General features: G+C 36.0%; 4 protein-coding genes across 7 annotated transcripts; 3 read left to right on the top strand and 1 right to left on the bottom strand.

Moving 5' to 3' along the window:
* The first annotated feature begins 80 nt into the window (after positions 1–80).
* Positions 81–1,943, top strand: LOC111490177 (elongation factor 1-delta 2-like). The gene is made up of 8 exons (XM_023138697.1): positions 81–180; positions 274–379; positions 504–620; positions 722–800; positions 950–1,064; positions 1,167–1,280; positions 1,506–1,667; positions 1,747–1,943. Coding segments are annotated over exons 2-8 (675 nt in total). The 5' UTR covers positions 81–180; positions 274–293; the 3' UTR covers positions 1,749–1,943.
* LOC111490178 (elongation factor 1-delta 2-like) lies at positions 111–5,730 on the top strand. Of its 3 annotated transcripts, none has more exons than XM_023138698.1 (8): positions 111–180; positions 4,097–4,202; positions 4,323–4,439; positions 4,560–4,638; positions 4,786–4,900; positions 5,003–5,116; positions 5,236–5,397; positions 5,495–5,730. In XM_023138698.1, coding segments are annotated over exons 2-8 (675 nt in total). In that variant the 5' UTR covers positions 111–180; positions 4,097–4,116; the 3' UTR covers positions 5,497–5,730. The 3 variants fall into 3 exon arrangements, with proteins under 3 accessions (XP_022994466.1, XP_022994467.1, XP_022994468.1); XM_023138699.1 differs by lacking the exon at positions 111–180 and adding an exon at positions 3,896–4,003; XM_023138700.1 differs by lacking the exon at positions 111–180 and adding an exon at positions 3,933–4,003 and having other exon boundaries at positions 4,077–4,202.
* A 336-nt stretch (positions 5,731–6,066) lies between these two features.
* On the bottom strand, positions 6,067–9,045 carry LOC111490163 (cycloeucalenol cycloisomerase-like). 2 transcript variants are annotated; one of them, XM_023138675.1, is made up of 8 exons: positions 8,838–9,045; positions 8,618–8,763; positions 8,219–8,302; positions 7,940–7,981; positions 7,433–7,543; positions 7,165–7,356; positions 6,891–6,988; positions 6,067–6,251 (listed from the first exon to the last, which is right to left on the bottom strand). In XM_023138675.1, the coding sequence occupies exons 1-8, from the start codon at positions 8,842–8,844 to the stop codon at positions 6,080–6,082; spliced, it is 852 nt and encodes a 283-aa protein (XP_022994443.1). In that variant the 5' UTR covers positions 8,845–9,045; the 3' UTR covers positions 6,067–6,079. The 2 variants fall into 2 exon arrangements, with proteins under 2 accessions (XP_022994443.1, XP_022994444.1); XM_023138676.1 differs by lacking the exon at positions 8,618–8,763.
* An 896-nt stretch (positions 9,046–9,941) lies between these two features.
* Positions 9,942–13,378, top strand: LOC111490125 (protein ROOT INITIATION DEFECTIVE 3-like). The gene is made up of 8 exons (XM_023138627.1): positions 9,942–10,438; positions 10,635–10,748; positions 10,930–11,063; positions 11,163–11,307; positions 11,389–11,588; positions 12,405–12,526; positions 12,631–12,851; positions 12,973–13,378. Exons 1-8 carry the CDS (start codon positions 10,208–10,210, stop codon positions 13,189–13,191), a joined length of 1,386 nt encoding a protein of 461 aa, XP_022994395.1. The 5' UTR covers positions 9,942–10,207; the 3' UTR covers positions 13,192–13,378.
* Positions 13,379–17,714: the final 4,336 nt, after the last annotated feature.

Below are 17,714 nucleotides of genomic sequence, written 5' to 3'. Positions count from 1 at the left end.
ATTAACTGAGTTGGTATGGAGCTCAATAACATAGCATACATTCGGCGCACCAGATTATGCCCTTCTCCCCCTTTAAATACTGCACAGAGCCGGAAACCCTAGACACCACAAACAAGCTTTAGCAATTATCAGCATCCAGTCTCGTCTTCTCATTTTTGAGTTGCAGCATCCCTGCCGGCGGTAAGTTTCAGATCCACTCCTCTCGATGTCTCTCACAAGTTTAATTCCTTAAAAATTATGAATTGATTGCTAGGCTTTCGGATTTTCGTACAGAGAAATCTCATTATTTTGAAATGGCTGTCGCACTCCATGATGTCAAATCGGCAGCCGGTTTGAAAAAGCTTGATGAGTACTTGCTTAGTCGTAGCTACATTTCCGGGTTAGTTTATGATCTTGTTTTGTTTAACTGACTTGATATTGTGTTCATACGAAGTCTTCGTTCGGAGTGAAGCGTAGATCTGTTTTTTTTTTAATGTTCATCGTTTATGAATGGTTTTCTTCAGGTATCAGCCTTCAAAGGATGACGTTACCGTTTACGAGAGTCTCTCCAAACCCGTATCTAGCGAATATCTTAACGTGGCTAGGTGGAGCAATCACATCGAAGCACTCTTGAGAGTTTCGTAAGTAATCGAAATGTCATTGAATTCATGTTCGTAGAATTATGGTTATGTTCTCTTTAATTATTGTTCTATTACCAATGGGTTCGATAATCGTTTTCTAGCGCTGTTTTTGGAGAGGGTTCTGGCGTTAAGTTCGAATCAGCTGAGGCAATTGCAACCCCACCGGGGGCGGACGCAAAGGTGGAAATGTTACCTAATGTTTACTTTTGCCTATATGTTATGTGTGCTCCATACGCCAGGAAATACATTGTCTCTTGGTGCATGCTCCGTTATAGAGTTAATTTGCTACACTGTTTTCATCTTGTTAATTACTCTGAAAATTTTATCAGGCTGCTGATGACGATGACGATGATATGGATCTTTTCGGTGAAGAGACTGAGGAGGAAAAGAAGGCTGCTGAGGAGCGTGCAGCTTCCATCAAGGCTTCTACTAAGAAGAAGGAATGTGAGTTTTCTTAGTGATTTTATGCAACCCCTTTACACTGTTAGAGAAAGACTTATTTACATAACTGATTTTCATGATATGGTGCATGCTTTTCTTTTTCAGCTGGCAAGTCATCAGTTCTGATGGATATCAAACCATGGGATGATGAGACTGACATGAAGAAACTTGAAGAGGCCGTGAGAAGCGTTGAGATGGAAGGTTTGCTCTGGGGAGCATGTAAGTTCTGTTCTCCATTGCATTTTTCATGCTCTTCTGTACTTCTGTTACCCTATCCTACTGCCTGTTAAGAGGATAGTACTTTATAAAATTTACTCTGAACCATTATTATTGTCTAAAGCATTATCTTGTGTCAACATAATCTGCTATCGATTACTTTATTATCATGTAATGTAACTGATTGTTACTTATAAATGGGTTTTGACACTAAAATTTAAATTGCAGCCAAGCTTGTTCCTGTTGGATATGGTATTAAGAAATTGCAGATAATGCTCACAATTGTGGATGACTTGGTGTCTGTTGACAGTTTGATTGAGGAACGTCTGACAGTTGAACCCATAAACGAGCATGTCCAGAGCTGTGATATTGTGGCCTTCAACAAAATATGTACGTCTCATTTTTATTTTACCATCTATCTTGAATACCCTTCAGTTTTTTTTAACCAATTATTGTTCCCATTATGCAGAATTTTGAGCTTTGGTGGATTCAAAGATGTTGCCGAGTCTGGGGAAGATCTTTTGTTTCTTGTTTCTACCTCTTCAAACTTGTTTTGTCTACAGTATCGACTTTTCATTCCAGTTTTGCTACTTTTATCTATGAATTATCCTAGAGTTATCATGTTTCATGAATTTTGCTGATTAAGTTGATGAGCATTTGATTCGAGATCTTTGTTTATCCCGCAATTGTCAGTCTACTGTTAAAAATGTCTATTCAATTTTTCCTAATCTTCGGAGTGATAGAATAGAAGAATTGTTCATGCATGTAAAGCAGAATATTACATGAGATTGTTCATGTTGAAAATGATGCAGGGGTATGACAACATGTAGCCAAGTATCTAACATTGCATGCAATGGAAGATAGCAACCATAAGAAATAGTGTTCTGCCACTCTGTGTAAGTCACAGAGATCACCAGTTTTCTCATCAATCCTGCTGTGTATTGAATCAGCATGATGGGAGGGAGGATGTTAAAACTCTTTCAGAGTCGAGTAAAGTGTGGAAGCTAAAATCAGTTGACAATAGAAAAGAGAACTCGAAAGGCATCACATTAACGATGGCCCTGAACTATATGTTACCACTTAATAATCTAAAATAGCATGCTTTACAAGCCCCTATGGCTTAATGTTATAATAGAAGTGACCTTGCGATTGTTTTGTACATTGTCCAATGTCTGACTTAGATACTATTTGCAATCGCTCACAAGCTTAAGCTCTTTGACTCTGATACTATTTACAACAACTCAAATGCTCTCTGACTCTGATACTATTTGCAACAACTCAAGTTTAAGCTCTTTGTTATGTATTGTAGTCAATCTCACGGTTTCAAAATACCTCTATTAGGGAGGGTTTTCATAATCTAGGGAGGGTTTTCATAATCGAGGAGGGAGGAATTTTCATATCTTTGTGAGGAATGTTTCTCTTTCCAATCAATTTAAGAGTCACCTAAACTTTGTACAATGAGTGCCTACAATGAAAACTATAGAAGATGATTCATGGTTGTCATTGTCTTCCTTCCCTTGCCTAATTTTTGTAACTCATGAAGAAAAATGGAAAAATAGAACAAAGAGCCAACTTTGTACATTAAATCTCGATCTTGAAATTGGTAGTAAGGGAATTGCACACGCTCAAAGTATCAATAGGTTGAATTACTGTATAAAGAAGAGTTGTAAACTATAGGACTAATTCTTTGAGTAGAAAGATATGGTTATTCTCCTTCTATTCGATAAGATACGAACAGGGATTGAAAATGATACAAATTCCTCTAAGAAAGAAATGTCCAGAGTTTCCAAGTATGCAAAACGAAGTAGGAGAGAGCCACAATCTATGCAACCATGATAGCCTATTGAATATGCTCCGGGCAATAGAATGTCGGAGTCTTCTAAGTCATGTTGGATGTGACATGATACAACAAAAAGCAAACATGCGGAAGAAGAAACCTCGTATGTGGTATCTACAAAATTAACAAATCCTTTATTTTTTTTCTGCTATTTTCTTTTACTTTTCCTTTCAATTTTCTCCGATTCTAACATAACTATTCTCCATGATAGAAATGTATGGTGAAAAAGTAGTGGGTCCGAAAGTAATTTTCCATATAGCTGAAGTTTCTACGCTTTTATAAAAAACGTTTCGTTCTCCATCTCAACCATTGTGGGATCTTACTATCCACACCTTGTTTTGTTCTATTTGTTCTCCTCCCCAACCAATGTGAGATTCTTACAATCCGCCCCCTCCAGTGCCTAGTTACATCGCTGGCACATCATCCATGAAACGAAACATTGTTTATAAAGGTGTAGAAACCTCTCCATCGTAAATGTGTTTTTATTGCATATTTTATTATATTTGAAACTAAGACTTTAAAATATTGTATATTTTTTTTTAGGGGAAGAAACAGATAAAAATGTGACATCAAAATTATAATTTTAAAATAAATAAAGAAAGGCTAAAACAAATCTATAAAGAAATAAATAAATTTAAAAGGTTAATTTAAACCAAAAAAACTTAGTAATTCAATACAAATTTAATTTAAATTGATTAACTGAGTTAAGAGATCGATTGGCATTGAGCTCAATAACATAGCATACATGCGGCGCACCAGATTACGTCCTTCTCCATCCTTTAAATACTGCAGAGAGTCGGAAACCCTAGACGCCACTAACAGGCTTTAGCAAAATTATCAGCATCCAGTCTCGTCTTCTCATTTTTGAGTTGCAGCGTCCCTGCCGGCGGTAAGTTTCCGATCCACTCCTCTCGATGTCTCTCACAAGTTCAATTCTTGACAAATTATGAATTAATTACTAGGCTCTCGGATTTTCGTACAGAGAAATCTCTTCAGTTTGAAATGGCGGTCGCACTCCATGATGTCAAATCGGCAGCCGGTTTGAAAAAGCTTGACGAGTACTTGCTTAGTCGTAGCTACATTTCCGGGTTAGTTTATGATCTCGTTTTGTTTAATTGACTTGATATTGTGTTCATACGAAGGCTTCGATCTGAGTAAAGCGTAGATCTGGTTTTTTATGTTCATCGTTTATGAATGATTTTCTTCAGGTATCAGCCTTCAAAGGATGATGTTACCGTTTATGAGAGTCTATCCAAACCCGTATCCAGCGAATATCTTAACGTGGCTAGGTGGAGCAATCACATCGAAGCACTCTTGAGAGTTTCGTAAGTAATCGAAATGCTTAAATTTGCGGCTGATTTCATTGAATTAATGCTCGTAGATTTATGGTTATGTTCTCTTTAATAATTGTTCTATAACCGATGGGTTTGATAATGGTTTTATAGCGCTGTTTTTGGAGAGGGTTCTGGCGTTAAGTTCGAATCAGCTGAGGCAATTGCAACCCCACCGGCCGGGGACGCAAAGGTGGAAATATTATCTAATGTTTACTTTTGCCTATATGTTTCGTGTGCTCCATACCAAAGGCGATACATTGTCTCTTGGTGCATGGTGCATCATAGAGTTAATTTGCTAGACTGATTTCATCTCGTTAATTACTCTGAAAATTTTCAGGCTGCTGATGACGACGACGACGATATGGATCTTTTTGGTGAAGAGACTGAGGAGGAAAAGAAGGCTGCCGAGGAGCGTGCAGCGTCCATCAAGGCTTCTACTAAGAAGAAGGAATGTGAGTTTTCTTAGTGATTTTATGCAACCCCTTTACACTGTTAGAGAAAGACTTATTTACATAACTGATTTTCATGATATGGTGCATGCTTTTCTTTTTCAGCTGGCAAGTCCTCAGTTCTGATGGATATCAAACCATGGGATGATGAGACTGACATGAAGAAACTTGAAGAGGCCGTGAGAAGCGTTGAGATGGAAGGTTTGCTCTGGGGAGCATGTAAGTCTAAAGCATTTTCTTGTGTCAACATTATCTGCTAACGATTACTTTATTATCATGTAATGCAACTGATTGTTACTTCTTATAAATGGGTTTTGACACTAAAATTTAAATTGCAGCCAAGCTTGTTCCTGTTGGATATGGTATTAAGAAATTGCAGATAATGCTCACAATTGTGGATGACTTGGTGTCTGTTGACAATTTGATTGAGGAACGTCTGACAGTTGAACCCATAAACGAGCATGTCCAGAGCTGTGATATTGTGGCCTTCAACAAAATATGTATGTCCTTCAACATAAGCTATTTTAAATTTTATGTTTACTATCTATCTTGAATACCCTTTAATTTTTTTAACCAACTATGGTTCTCATCATGCAGAATTTTGAGCTTTGGTGGTTTCAAAGATGTTGCCGAGTCCAGGGAAAATCTTTTTATTATTTGTTTACAATCTCATGTGTCTGTTTCTCGTTTCTACCTCTTCAAACTTGTTTTGTCTACTTGCTTCTATGAATCTTGAAGCGAGCTTCTGGAAATTGTCTTAGAGTTATCATGTTTCATTAATTTTGCTGATTAAGTCAATGAGCATTTGATTGACGCTTCTTTTGCTTCCTCGAGATCTTTTTTTATCCCACAATTATCGTCTACTGTTAAAAATGCCTATTCAATTTTAACTAATCTTCATAGTGATAGAATAGAAGAATCATTCATGGACATGTAGATCTGAATATTACATGATATTTCAGGTGGAAAATGATGCAGGTGTATGACACCATATTACAGCAAAGAATCTAATATTTGTTTTCTCTCTTTGTAAATTTGTGAGGGAAAACTCACAAATAGTGTTAAGTGGTAGACAATGAGGAAGTTTTTTGTTTTATTTAAGGTATCTGAAACAAGGGTTTCAGAGTGTCAAAAAATTGAACTAAAACTACGGTAACAGGTTTTGAAGTTTCATTTGATTTGTTAAAGAAACCATGGCAGCCCTGGCTCACTGCATCGCTTTTTTGGAATTGGTACAATCGGCCCCAGGAAGATGCGCCATAGATCGAGTACGATTGTCACCAACATTGCTGCTCCCAGAGAATCAACGGCCACTCTTTGCAAGTCCCAGAGATCACCAGGCTTCTCATCAATCCTGTTGTGCATTGAATCAACATGATGGGAGGATATTAGAAAGAAGTGTAAGCATGCTTTACAAGCCCCTACGGCTTAATGTGATAAAATAGAGCTATGAAGGTCCAAACTTGGCAGCTACATCTACAAGTAAGAGTCACCTAAATTTTTAACACTAGACAAACTATAGTCGCCTAAATTTTTAACACTATTGGACAAACTATAGTCGCCTAAATTTTCAACACTATTGGACAAATTATAGCTTGACGTGGAATCTCACAATCTATCTCCCGTGGGGCTAGCATCCTTATTGACACATTGCTCGGTGTCTGGTTCTAATACAATTTGTAACAGTCCAAGCTCACTGCTAGCCAATATTTGTCTGTTAGAGAGAAATTTTCACTCTCGTGAGGAATGTTTCGTTCTTCTTTTCAAGTAATATGGAATTCGACAAACTACTACAGAAGTTTATGTTTATACATATTATGTGCAAAGGCGAGTGACAACTATAGAAGATGATTCAAAGGAATCATGGAAAATCTGGGTACCCCATCGTAGTCATTTGTCTTCCTTCCCTTGTCTAGTTTTTGTAACTCATGAAGAAAAATGGCAGACTTGTGTCTTGTTTATACATACTAAGGCACCAAGAGTGAGATCTTACCTCAAGAACATTGGGAAGCTGACGAAGAAGTAGATAGCATAGAACAGAGAGCCAAATTTGTACATTGAATCCCGATCCTGAAATTGGTAGTAAGGGAACTACCCACGCCCAAAGTATCAATAGGTTGAATTACTATATAAAAAAGAGTTATAAACTAAAAGACTGATTCTTCAAGTAGGAAGATTTCATTTTTTCTCCTTTTCCTCTTCATATCAGAAAAGGTTTCTTGGAAATAGTTTTGTAAGAACAAAAGAGGAGAAAGATAGGAAATTACATTAGAAATGGCCAGAGTCTCCAAGTATGCAACGAAGTATGAGAGAGCCACAATCCATGCAACCATGGTAGCCCGTTGAATATGCTCTGGCAAGCCGGCAATAGAATGCCGGAGTCTTCTAAGAGTCATGTTGGATGTGACATGATACAATAGAAAGCAGACATGCGTAAGAAGAAACGTCGTATGAGGTACCTGCAAAATTAACAAATCCTTTATCTTCTTTCTGATATTTTCTTCTACTTTTCCTTTCAATTCTTTCCGTTCTTACATTGTTCATCCTCCATGATGGAAACGTATAAGATGCCCCCAAAACAGTGAAAAAGTAGTGAGTCCAAAAGTAATTTCCCACGTAGCTGAAGATTGCTATCCATAGACTAACCTGCCACAAAGAGGAAAACATCTTAGGTAGAGTTTAAATTGATGTGGTAGCCATCTAGTTTGAGAGTTGAGAGTTCAATCCCACCTCTAGCATATATTAGTCTTTTTTGGGCTTCTTCTCAAGACTTTTAAATACGTTTATTTGGGAGAGGTTTCCACATCCTTAAAAAAAAATACTTTGTTCTCCTCCCCTCGGTATCGGGCTCTGATACCACTTGTAACAACCAGAAGCATTGTTTATAAAAAGTGTAGAAACCTCTACCGTGTTTTAAAAACCTTGAGGGGAAGTCTGAAAGGAAAAACACAAAAATGACAATATCTGCTAACGGTAGATTTGAGTTTGGGCTTGGATGGTTACATTAATGGTATTAATGCTAAAAAAGGGTAGAAAACGAACCTTTACCCAATAACGCTCTTTCCAAGGCAAATTCCTGTCAGCCTGCAACCAATTCCAAGCAAATTATATCACTTGATATGCCTAGATCTTGATTTTTTAGAACTTTTTAGTGATTAACATTCAGTTTCACATGTGAATCTTAGGGAAACACCAGTCCTTAGACTGAAGAAAATCTTCCTGTCCCATGAAGTTAACCTGTAATCCATTGGTTCCCATAAACAAATATGTGAAGGGGGTTTGGTTATCGGATCATAGAAATGAAGAGGTAGTAAATTGTACCTCTCCAGGCCACACCACTGGTATCAAGAAAGAAGGAACTGCTGCAACCAAACCAAGAACCATATATTCCATTTCCGTGAAACTCTGTCAATCAGAATCATCATGTTTAGACTTTTGATAATAGAAAGATTTGAGAAAAGTTCATCTCAAAGCAATTTGTGGATGATTATCGGTTTCAAGAACAGAAAAGGCTTAATCATAACACAGTTGAGTCCCAATTCTTGGTTAAATCCCTATTCTATCTTGAAACCTAGCCACTTCCATTCTTCCTTGATGACTTCTCGAAAACAAAGTCGAATATGAACAGAAACAAGATAAAACTACAAGCAATACAGTGATATCAAACAAAAGAAAGAGTGTTGATAATGGCACCATTTCAGCGAGTTCGAGAGGGCAAACCTCGTAGAGTTTGAAAGGGACGATGATTCCCAAGCAAAGAGTTAGCCAAAATGGAGTATAGGAAAGAAAAAACAATTCTCCCCATCTCTTGCTTGGATTCGATGAGAGCCATAGGCTAAAAGAACGAGCGGTAGCGCGCGCTCGATCTGGACATTGTTAAGAACAGTATCATACAGGATTCGAAAGCAGAGGAAAACGAAACGAAGAGAAGAAATCTCACCGGCCATTACAGCGATTAAGAATCTGAACGACGTTGATCGATCTCGGCTTTCTCCGACTGAAATCTGAAAACAGAGAGAGTGTAGTTTCTGGCTTCGCAATTCCAAGATTTACAGCACAAAGCCGATGACTAAGGATGACTGCTTCCTTTTAAATACAAATTTTCGCCATTGTTGCACTCCGATCACTCTCAATTTTTTTGTACTTTAATTGCTACACTATATTATATTGGTGATTATCATCAAGAACGTTACAACTTTCGTCTCGGTCTATTTCCGGCATCATATCAATAGTTAGCACATTCATCAGCTCCAGTTCTGTATGAAATCACGGTCGATATCATCACAATCATCAATAATCAAACTCTTAGACTTGTTATCAAGAAATTTGTTCAGAAATACTGTAACGAACGGAAGATAGGAGTTTGTCGTTAGGTATTTGACCAAATAGAATCGTTCAGTTCCTATAAAACCTATCACTAAAATATCCTCAGGGATAGGGCTAAGCAGAGAGGGAAATTCAAACTATTAGCTACTAACGAGGTTTGAGGTTTGTGAATATGTGATTGTCTGATTGTTTGATGATAAGTCAGAAATCTTTGTCTTTTTGCTAAACAAGATGTATTGTGTTGTACTGTAGTTTGACATTGACAGTTATCCGAGTCAACTTTCAAATGAATATTCTCAATGAATCCGTTTTAGGCAGGATAGTGTCTGTCTCGAGATGATCCAAGTCTAAAAGTAGACGAAATGGACGAATGATATAAGAAAAATCACCTTTGAAGCATGGAAGGCTCGGGAGGAATAAAGTAGACAGACATTCGCTTGAAAACGTTGACATGTCTGAAATTTTGATCTCGTAGTAATAAAAAAAACTACATATTTCAATTTTAATTTTATTTATTGACTTAAAATTTGGAAGTTAAAATCTCCTCGTTCTCTCTTAAAAAAATTGGTGTTATTATTATTATTATTATTTTGAGAAAATGATTAATTTTTATTCTAAACTTTTAATTAAATTAAATTAGAGCAATTTTAACTCTAAATTTTATAAAGTAGCCCAAAATTTTAATTTTAAATTTTTGTATTTATTTCAAAAGGTTCGAGCGGGCGGCGGCGGCTGTGGCGGTGGCGGCAAATTGACTGCACGGAGGTCACTAGCGCCGAGAGGATTCTGGCTCGTTGATCCCTGAAGCCAAACTTGGAAGGTGAACCGAAAGTTTAAATCGCTTCAACTGATTTTGTCTCTTTCAATTGACAGGCGTCATTGAATTGAATGCACGCGCATAAGCAGTCGAGCCTTCGCATGCATTACCTCCATATCCTCCATTAATGGGAGAAGTTTTGCTTTCATCTCTTCCAACGTCAAAAAATGAGCAATGTTGGCGAAACAATGGCGTTGGCTGTGTGCAGCGACAAGAACATGGGATCAGGGATTACGATTTGGGATCCGAAAACAGGCGAAACTCTCCTTCACATTCCGACTTGCGCTTCGCCTTCTTATGGTTTAATTTCCTTGAGAAACGAGTTCCTTGTTGCTTCTCAGACTCGTAAGGAAGGGTCCGTTGGTGGTGGATCCATGTTCGTTTGGTCCCTGAGCAAGGTATTGAACTATCGATTAATCTGCTTTTGAATACACATTTTCTTTCAGATGCTATCATTGTTTGTATAATCATAGACGATTCGATTCTTTACAAACACGCTTGAGTAATCTTGAACTCGATTAATATTAAGAACTCACTTGTTCGATTTTAGGGGTGATTTACAATATTAAGCCTTAAATCATTGTGCCTTTTCAGCCGCAGTCCCCTCTTAGGAGCTATCCATTGGAGCCTATTGGACCACTTGCCTCAACAAAGGACGGTGTATATCTTGCAGGCGGAGCTCATTCCGGTAATATTCATCTCTGGGAGGTCAGTAGTTGGCTGAAATTCTCTTGTTTTTTCATCCAGTATTGGGTATCTATATGCATATATGTGATAATTCAATATTGATTTGGTTGTTCATCTTATTTTCAATCCATTTTGTATATCTGTATGTGAATTTTGTACATATACATCCTCCAGAGTCTCATTTGGTTGAGGCAATTTGCAGGTTGGTAGTGGTAAATTGCTTAAGCTTTGGAGTGGGCATCATAAGCCCATAAAATTCATCCTGTTTTCTTGGGACGATTCGTTTCTCATTACTGGTTCGGCCGATGGAATGATTTTTGTGTGGTCCATGATTAGGTAAATTTATTCTCTTCACAATGCCTTTACAACCTCGTTGATTGATGCATTTTCGGTAACTTTTCGTAGTTGTAATTTTTCCCTCGAACTTTATGCTAGTTTGCTGGATGTGGAACTTGTGGGAAGCGCACAGCCAATATTATACAGTCTCATGGAACATAAGTCGTCTTTAACTGGTCTAATTACTATGTCTGGCTACTCGATGTCGATGATCATTTCAAGCTCCCTCGATGGCAGTTTAAAGGTTGGTAAACTATAACATTGTATCTATTATTGTTTTGAGGTCTGATAAACTTATAGCTTGATTAACATTTCTGGGTTGCAGTTTTGGGATTTAATGTCGGGAATGATTCGGGGAACTCAAGCTCATGTAGAGGGAATCACTGAGATTGTTCTTCATCCAACTGAGCAATTTCTGTTCTCTGGGACTGTTGATGGGAAAATTTTTGCTAGCAGGCTTGAATTTGGATTGGATAACTGCATTACCATTAAAGAAAGCCAATTATTTGCATCAACAGGACACAAGTAATGTATGCTACTTAGAAATTTCTCTGCGTTGTTTGTAGTACGACTTTCCTTTTCTGTTATTTTTTAAATTCTTATTATCGTTGTTATAAGATTCCACATCAGTTGAAAAGAGGAACGAAACATTCATTATAAGGGTGTGGAAACCTCTCCCTCGTAGAGGTGTTTTGAAAACCTTGAGGGAAGCCTGAAAGTGAAAATCCAAAGAGAACAATATCTGCTAGTGGTGGGTTTGGACTGTTACATATGGTATCAAAGCCAAACACCGGACGGTGTGCCAACAAGGATGCTGGGCCCCCAAGGGGGTGGATTGTGAGATCCCGCATCGGTTGGAGAGGAGAACAAAACATTTCTTATAAGGGTGTGGAAACCTCTCCCTAGTATTCGCGTTTTAAAAACCTTGAGGGGAAGCCCAAATCTGAAAATCCAAAGAGAACAATATTTGCTAGTGGTGGGTTTGGTCTGTTACACATGATATCAAAGTCAGACACCAGGCGGTGTGCCAGCGAGGACACAGTGCCTCAAGAGGGTGGATTGTGAGAACCCATATTAGTTGGAGAGGGGAACAAAACATTCCTTATAAGGGTGTGGAGACCTCTCCCTAGTAGACGCGTTTTAAAAACCTTGGGGAGAATCTCGAATGAAAAAGTCTAAAAAGGACAATATCTGCTAGTGATGGGCTTGGGCGGTTACATTATATATATTTTCTTTCCTTTGACAACAATTAATATTATACAAGCTGCAAGACCATCTTTGTTCCTTTGCCTTGTATACTTTAATGGTAACTTCATGTTCAAGTTTCCACCATTAATGCAGGGGAGCTATTACTGCTCTGGCCTTCAGTCTAATGGATCTAGTTTCTGCATCCGAGGATTGCACAGTCTGCATATGGGACATCAATAGTCAGATGATCATTCAAAAGCTTGAACACAAGAAAGGTAATTACTCCTCAGATGTAATTTTCTTGTTCGAGGCAATTTAATGTTCTGTTCTTCATGTTCTTTTGTTGATGAACACGAACTTATATGGGATCTATCAACAGGGAGAATAACCAACTTGGTAGCAGTTCCACGGTCGTCGCTGCTGATCTCTACGTCAAACCGTAAGAGAGTCTTGAAACAGTTCGACAAGTATCCCCAGCCAGCCAACTTGTCGACGAGCACAATACCTCTCTTTCCCTCTTCCCGACCCCTCGGGGAGAATCCAAATCTCATTGGATTCACAAGTGCCGGTTCACTGAATCAGCAAATATTTGATATGAAGGTCACACTCTCTTTCAACTCTTCTACATTGTGCCTTTACTTTAGCTGCTAAGTACGTCCAATGGATAAAGTGCAGCTTGTATTATCAATATATTCATACTCCCTTGCCATTGTGTGTTCAGACAGAAGGGACATCGGCAGCAATACAGATGAAAGTCGATACACGTTTACAAAGCCGAATGTGGGCGTCTAGAATGACGAAGCAAGTTATGGAGATGAACAACCATCTTCAATCACAGTTGCTTGACATGATGCAGACTCGTTTATTCCCGAAGAAACGAAAAGATCAAAGAGATCGAGTCGCTCGGACTAGGGAGAAGCATCCATTGTCATTCCATTGATCTTTAGATGATCTTGGGGAGAGGCTGTAAGTGATAAACCTTTTTGTTCTTTTTCTGGGTCTGTTCCTTAGTTTCATGTTTGCTAAATTTCCATTTCTAGATTTGTTCTACCTATTGCTGCTTTGAAGTTTGGGTCTAACTTCTTTAATAAATATGATTTTAATAAAATGTTTCATTATTTTACAAATCATGGAGGGGAGATGAGTGTTTAAATACTATTTAATTAGGGATTTTTCTCATTTTCTTTTAGGGTTACCGGGCACTATGACCTATATGGGTCACCACCTCATGTATTTATAGATGTCTATAATTTATAGATGTGTATAATGAAGATCACATGGTAGGCCTGGGTCACCACCTCATGTATTTATAGATGTGTATAATGAGGATCATATGGTAGGCTTCATCCATGTAACAAACCAAGAAATCATATATCCTCCTTGATTCATGTAACAAACTAAGAAATCAAACATTGTCTTTGATCCATGTAACAAACCAGTAAATCATACCTTCTCTTTGATCATGGTAACAAACAATGATAACTAGGATTACATGGTAGGCCTTGATCTATGTAACAAACGAGGAAATCATAATTTTCTTTGATTTAGGGTAATAAACAAACCAAAAAATTATAGATTTTCTTTGATTCATGGTAAGAATTCATGATAAGAAACTATAGATTCTTCTAGATTCATAATAAGAGAATCTCTAGAGATTCTCTTTGATTCAGGGTAAGAAATCAGAAATTCTCTTTGATTCATAGTAAATAAGAAATCATAGATTCTCCTCAATCAAGTAAGAAACCAAGTAAAAATTGATGGAGAAACTATAGATTCTCATTGATTCATGGTAAGAAACTATAGATTTTCCTCAATTTATGGTAAGAAATTATAGATTCTTCTCGATTTATGGTAAGAAACCATAGATTCTCCTTGATTTATTGTAAGAAACGAGGGATTGTCTTTGATTTATTGTTTGATTTATGGTAAGAATTCATGCTAAGAAACCAGAGATTTTCCTCGATTAACCGGAATTGTGGTAAAAAAAACCAGAGATTCTCTCCGATTTATAGTAAGAATTTAGGGTAAGAAACTATAGATTTTCTTCGATTTAGTAAGAATTCATGGTAAGAAATTATAGATTTTTTTTTTATTTATAGTAAGAATTAATGGTAAGAAACCATAATTCTCATTGATTTATAATAAGAATTCACGGTTAAAATTATAGATTCTCCTTGATTTATAATAAGAATTGACGGTAAAAAAATCATAGATTCTCGTTGATTTATAGGAAGAATTCATGATAAGAAACCATAGATTCTCTTTGATTTACCATAAGAATTCACCCTAGATTCTTTTTTATTTATGGTAAGAATTCATGGTAAAAACCATAGATTCTCTTTGATTTATAAAATTTCATGATAAAAAACAAAGATTCTATTTGATTTATGGTAAGAAACTAGAAATTCTCCTTGATTTATGGTAAGAATTCATGGTAAAATTTATGGTAAGAATTCATGGTAATAAATGTAGAGATTCTCTTCGATTTATAGGAAAGAAGGGATGTAAAAGACTATAGATTTTCTTTAATTTATAATAAGAATTCACAGTAAGAAATCATAAATTCTCTCTGATTTATAATAATAATTTATGGTATGAAATCATAAATATCTCTCATATTTATAATGAGAATTCATGGTTAGAAACTATCAATTCTCTTTGATTTATAATAATAGATTCTAACTCATTTATAATAAGAATACGGGGGAGAAACATAGATTCTCTTATGTAGAATAAGAATTCATGGAAAGAAGTCAGAGATTCTCTTTGATTCATGGGAAGAAACCAGAGATTCTATTTGATTTATAATAAGAAACTAGAGATTCTCCTTAATTTATAGTAAGAAATTAGAGACCCTCTTAATTTATGATAAAAATTCATGGTAAAAAAATAAAGAAATTTCTTCGATTTATAGGAAGAATTCATGGCAATACACTATAGATTCTCTCTTGATTTATATTAAGAATTCATGGTTGGAAACCATAAATACTCCCTAATTTATAATAAGAATTCATTAGAAATCATAGATTCTTCCTGATTTATAATAAGAATTTATGATAAATAACATAGATTCTCTTTAATTTATAATAAGAATTGATGGTAAGTAACATAGATTCTCTTTAATTTATAGTACAAACTATAGATTTTCTTTGATTTAGAGTAAGAATTCAGGATAAGAAATCATAGATTCTTTTTTATTTATATTAAGAATTCATGGTAAAAACCATATATTCTCCTTGATTCATGATAAAAATCATAGATTCTTTTGGATTCAGGTAAGAAATCATAGATTCTCCTTGATTCAAGAGTAAGAAGCCATACATTCTCTTTGATTTAGGGTAAGAAACCAAAGATTCTTATAATTTATGGTAAGAATTCATGGTAAAAACTCAGAGATTCTCTTTGATTTATAAAAAAAATTCATGGTAAGGATTCTCCTTGATTTAGGGTAAGAAACCCTAGATTCTCTTGGATTCATGGTAAGCAATCATAGATTCTCTCTGAAATTATAGATTCTTCTTGAAACATAGATTTTTCTTGATTCATGATAAGAAACCATAAATTCTCTTCATTCATGGTAAAAAAACCATAGATTCTTCCTGATTTATATTAAGAAACGGGTAAGAAACCATAAATTCTTTTTGATTTATAGTAAGAATTCCCGTAAGAAACCATAGATTATTTTTTATTTATAATAAGAATTCAAGTAAGAAATCAGAGATTCTCTTCGATTTATAATAAAAATTAAGGGTAAGAAATTATAGATTCTCCTTGATTCATGGTGAGAAACTAGAGATTTTATTTGATTTAGAGGAAGAATTCATGGAAAGAATTATAGATTCTTCTTTATTCATGGTTAGAATTCATGGTACGAAACCATAGATTCTCCTCGATTTATGGTAAGAAAAGAAACTATAGATTCTCTCGATTCATGGTAACAAACGAACCATGAAATTATAGTTTTTTTTATTTATGGTAACAAACACAGGAAATGAAATTATAGATTCTCTTTATTCATGGTAATAACAAATCAGGAAATTATAGATTCTCTCTGTTTATAGTAACAAACAAATCAGAAAATCATACATTCTCTATGATTCAAAGGTAACAAACAAACCAGTCATACATTTTCTTTGATACATGGTAACAACCAACTAGGAAATCATATATTCTTCTAGATAACAAACAAACTAAATTAGATCAAATATTGATTCATGTCAACAAACAAACTAGGAAATCATAGATTCTCTTCAATTCAGGGTAATAAATTGAATTGAGACTAGGTCTTATCACACAAGCCAATCATAGATTCTCTTCAATTCAGGGTAATAAATTGAATTGAGACTAGGTCTTATCACACAAGCCAATGAAGCAATGAGTGCGAAACTCATTGGTGGCCGAACATGGATTTGGACTTGAACCCAAGTTTTTTTTTATCCTTTCTTGGTGGATCGTTTCTTGTTTCGTTTTGTTTCATTCATAGCATTAGCCCACACTCCCTGTCGGGAGTGTTGGGTCATTGTCTACATTGTCTTTGAAGAAGTAAGAATTTCGTCTGTACTAACGGATGATAGAAGTCTCACATCGGCTAATTATGGGTTTATAAACAAATAATACTCTCTTCATTGGTATGAGGCATTTTGGAGAAGCCCAAAGCAACACCATGAGAACTTATACTTAAAGTGGACAATCTCATACCATTGTGAAGAGTCATGATTCCTAACATGGTATCAGAGTCATGTCCTAAATTTAGTCGTGTCACTAATTGGTAAATCCTCAAATGTCGAACAAAGGACTCCAAAAGAAAAGGAGTCGAGTCTCCTCGAAGGCAGTAAAAAATGACTAAGACTCCAAATGAGTCTAGCCTCGATTAAGGGGAGGCGTACTTTATTCGAGTAGAGGTGTTGGATGATGAAAGTCTCACATCGGCTAATTTAGGGAATGATCACGAGTTTATAAACAAATAATACTCTCTCCATTGGTATGAAACTTTTTGAGGAAACCCAAAATAAAGCCATGAGAGCTTATGCTCAAAGTGGACAATATCATATCATTGTGGAAAGTCGTGATTCCTAACATCTACAACGTAAGTTTTAGAGTTAGTCTCTATGATATGCTAAAAAGTACTTACTATAAAGATTATTTACGAGAACTTTAGCCGACTATAAAAACTATTTATGTAGTTTTATCAAACCATAAACACAAAATTCAAACTTCAACGCCTTCAACTTTTTTAAGTCATGAATTTCAATATATTTTTATAAAAGTTCACCTTTGGGACAACGTTTTCAAGACGACAAATCAAAACATGTTCGCATTCATACATAACACAGTGAGTAAGAATCATGACTCGGATCTATCAACTTCTATAGACCCATAGCTTGTGTACACACTCCCCTCAGCCTATTTCTCAGTCTCTAAGATTTGTGCCAACTCTTTCTATCATAGTGGATTTTGACGAAG

This window comes from Cucurbita maxima, unplaced genomic scaffold (genome assembly GCF_002738345.1).
Source record: "Cucurbita maxima cultivar Rimu unplaced genomic scaffold, Cmax_1.0 Cma_Scf00015, whole genome shotgun sequence".
Lineage (NCBI taxonomy): Eukaryota > Viridiplantae > Streptophyta > Magnoliopsida > Cucurbitales > Cucurbitaceae > Cucurbita > Cucurbita maxima.
This window is presented reverse-complemented; position numbering and strand designations above follow the sequence as displayed.

What these genes read in the sequence shown, in the direction of transcription:
- LOC111490177 (XM_023138697.1), top strand. Translation starts at nt 294, where the DNA reads ATGGCTGTCGCACTCCATGATGTCAAATCGGCAGCCGGTTTGAAAAAG. An exon ending in AGTCGTAGCTACATTTCCGG is followed by an intron (nt 380 to 503) that starts GTTAGTTTATGA and finishes GGTTTTCTTCAG; the next exon opens with GTATCAGCCTTCAAAGGATG. An exon ending in TTCTACTAAGAAGAAGGAAT is followed by an intron (nt 1,065 to 1,166) that starts GTGAGTTTTCTT and finishes TTTCTTTTTCAG; the next exon opens with CTGGCAAGTCATCAGTTCTG.
- LOC111490178 (XM_023138698.1), top strand. Translation starts at nt 4,117, where the DNA reads ATGGCGGTCGCACTCCATGATGTCAAATCGGCAGCCGGTTTGAAAAAG. An exon ending in TTCTACTAAGAAGAAGGAAT is followed by an intron (nt 4,901 to 5,002) that starts GTGAGTTTTCTT and finishes TTTCTTTTTCAG; the next exon opens with CTGGCAAGTCCTCAGTTCTG. An exon ending in AGGTTTGCTCTGGGGAGCAT is followed by an intron (nt 5,117 to 5,235) that starts GTAAGTCTAAAG and finishes TTTAAATTGCAG; the next exon opens with CCAAGCTTGTTCCTGTTGGA.
- LOC111490163 (XM_023138675.1), bottom strand. An exon ending in CAGTGGTGTGGCCTGGAGAG is followed by an intron (nt 7,982 to 8,218) that starts GTACAATTTACT and finishes AATTGGTTGCAG; the next exon opens with GCTGACAGGAATTTGCCTTG. An exon ending in AGCTTCCCAATGTTCTTGAG is followed by an intron (nt 6,252 to 6,890) that starts GTAAGATCTCAC and finishes AATGCACAACAG; the next exon opens with GATTGATGAGAAGCCTGGTG.
- LOC111490125 (XM_023138627.1), top strand. Translation starts at nt 10,208, where the DNA reads ATGAGCAATGTTGGCGAAACAATGGCGTTGGCTGTGTGCAGCGACAAG. An exon ending in TCGTTTGGTCCCTGAGCAAG is followed by an intron (nt 10,439 to 10,634) that starts GTATTGAACTAT and finishes GTGCCTTTTCAG; the next exon opens with CCGCAGTCCCCTCTTAGGAG. An exon ending in CCCTCGATGGCAGTTTAAAG is followed by an intron (nt 11,308 to 11,388) that starts GTTGGTAAACTA and finishes TCTGGGTTGCAG; the next exon opens with TTTTGGGATTTAATGTCGGG.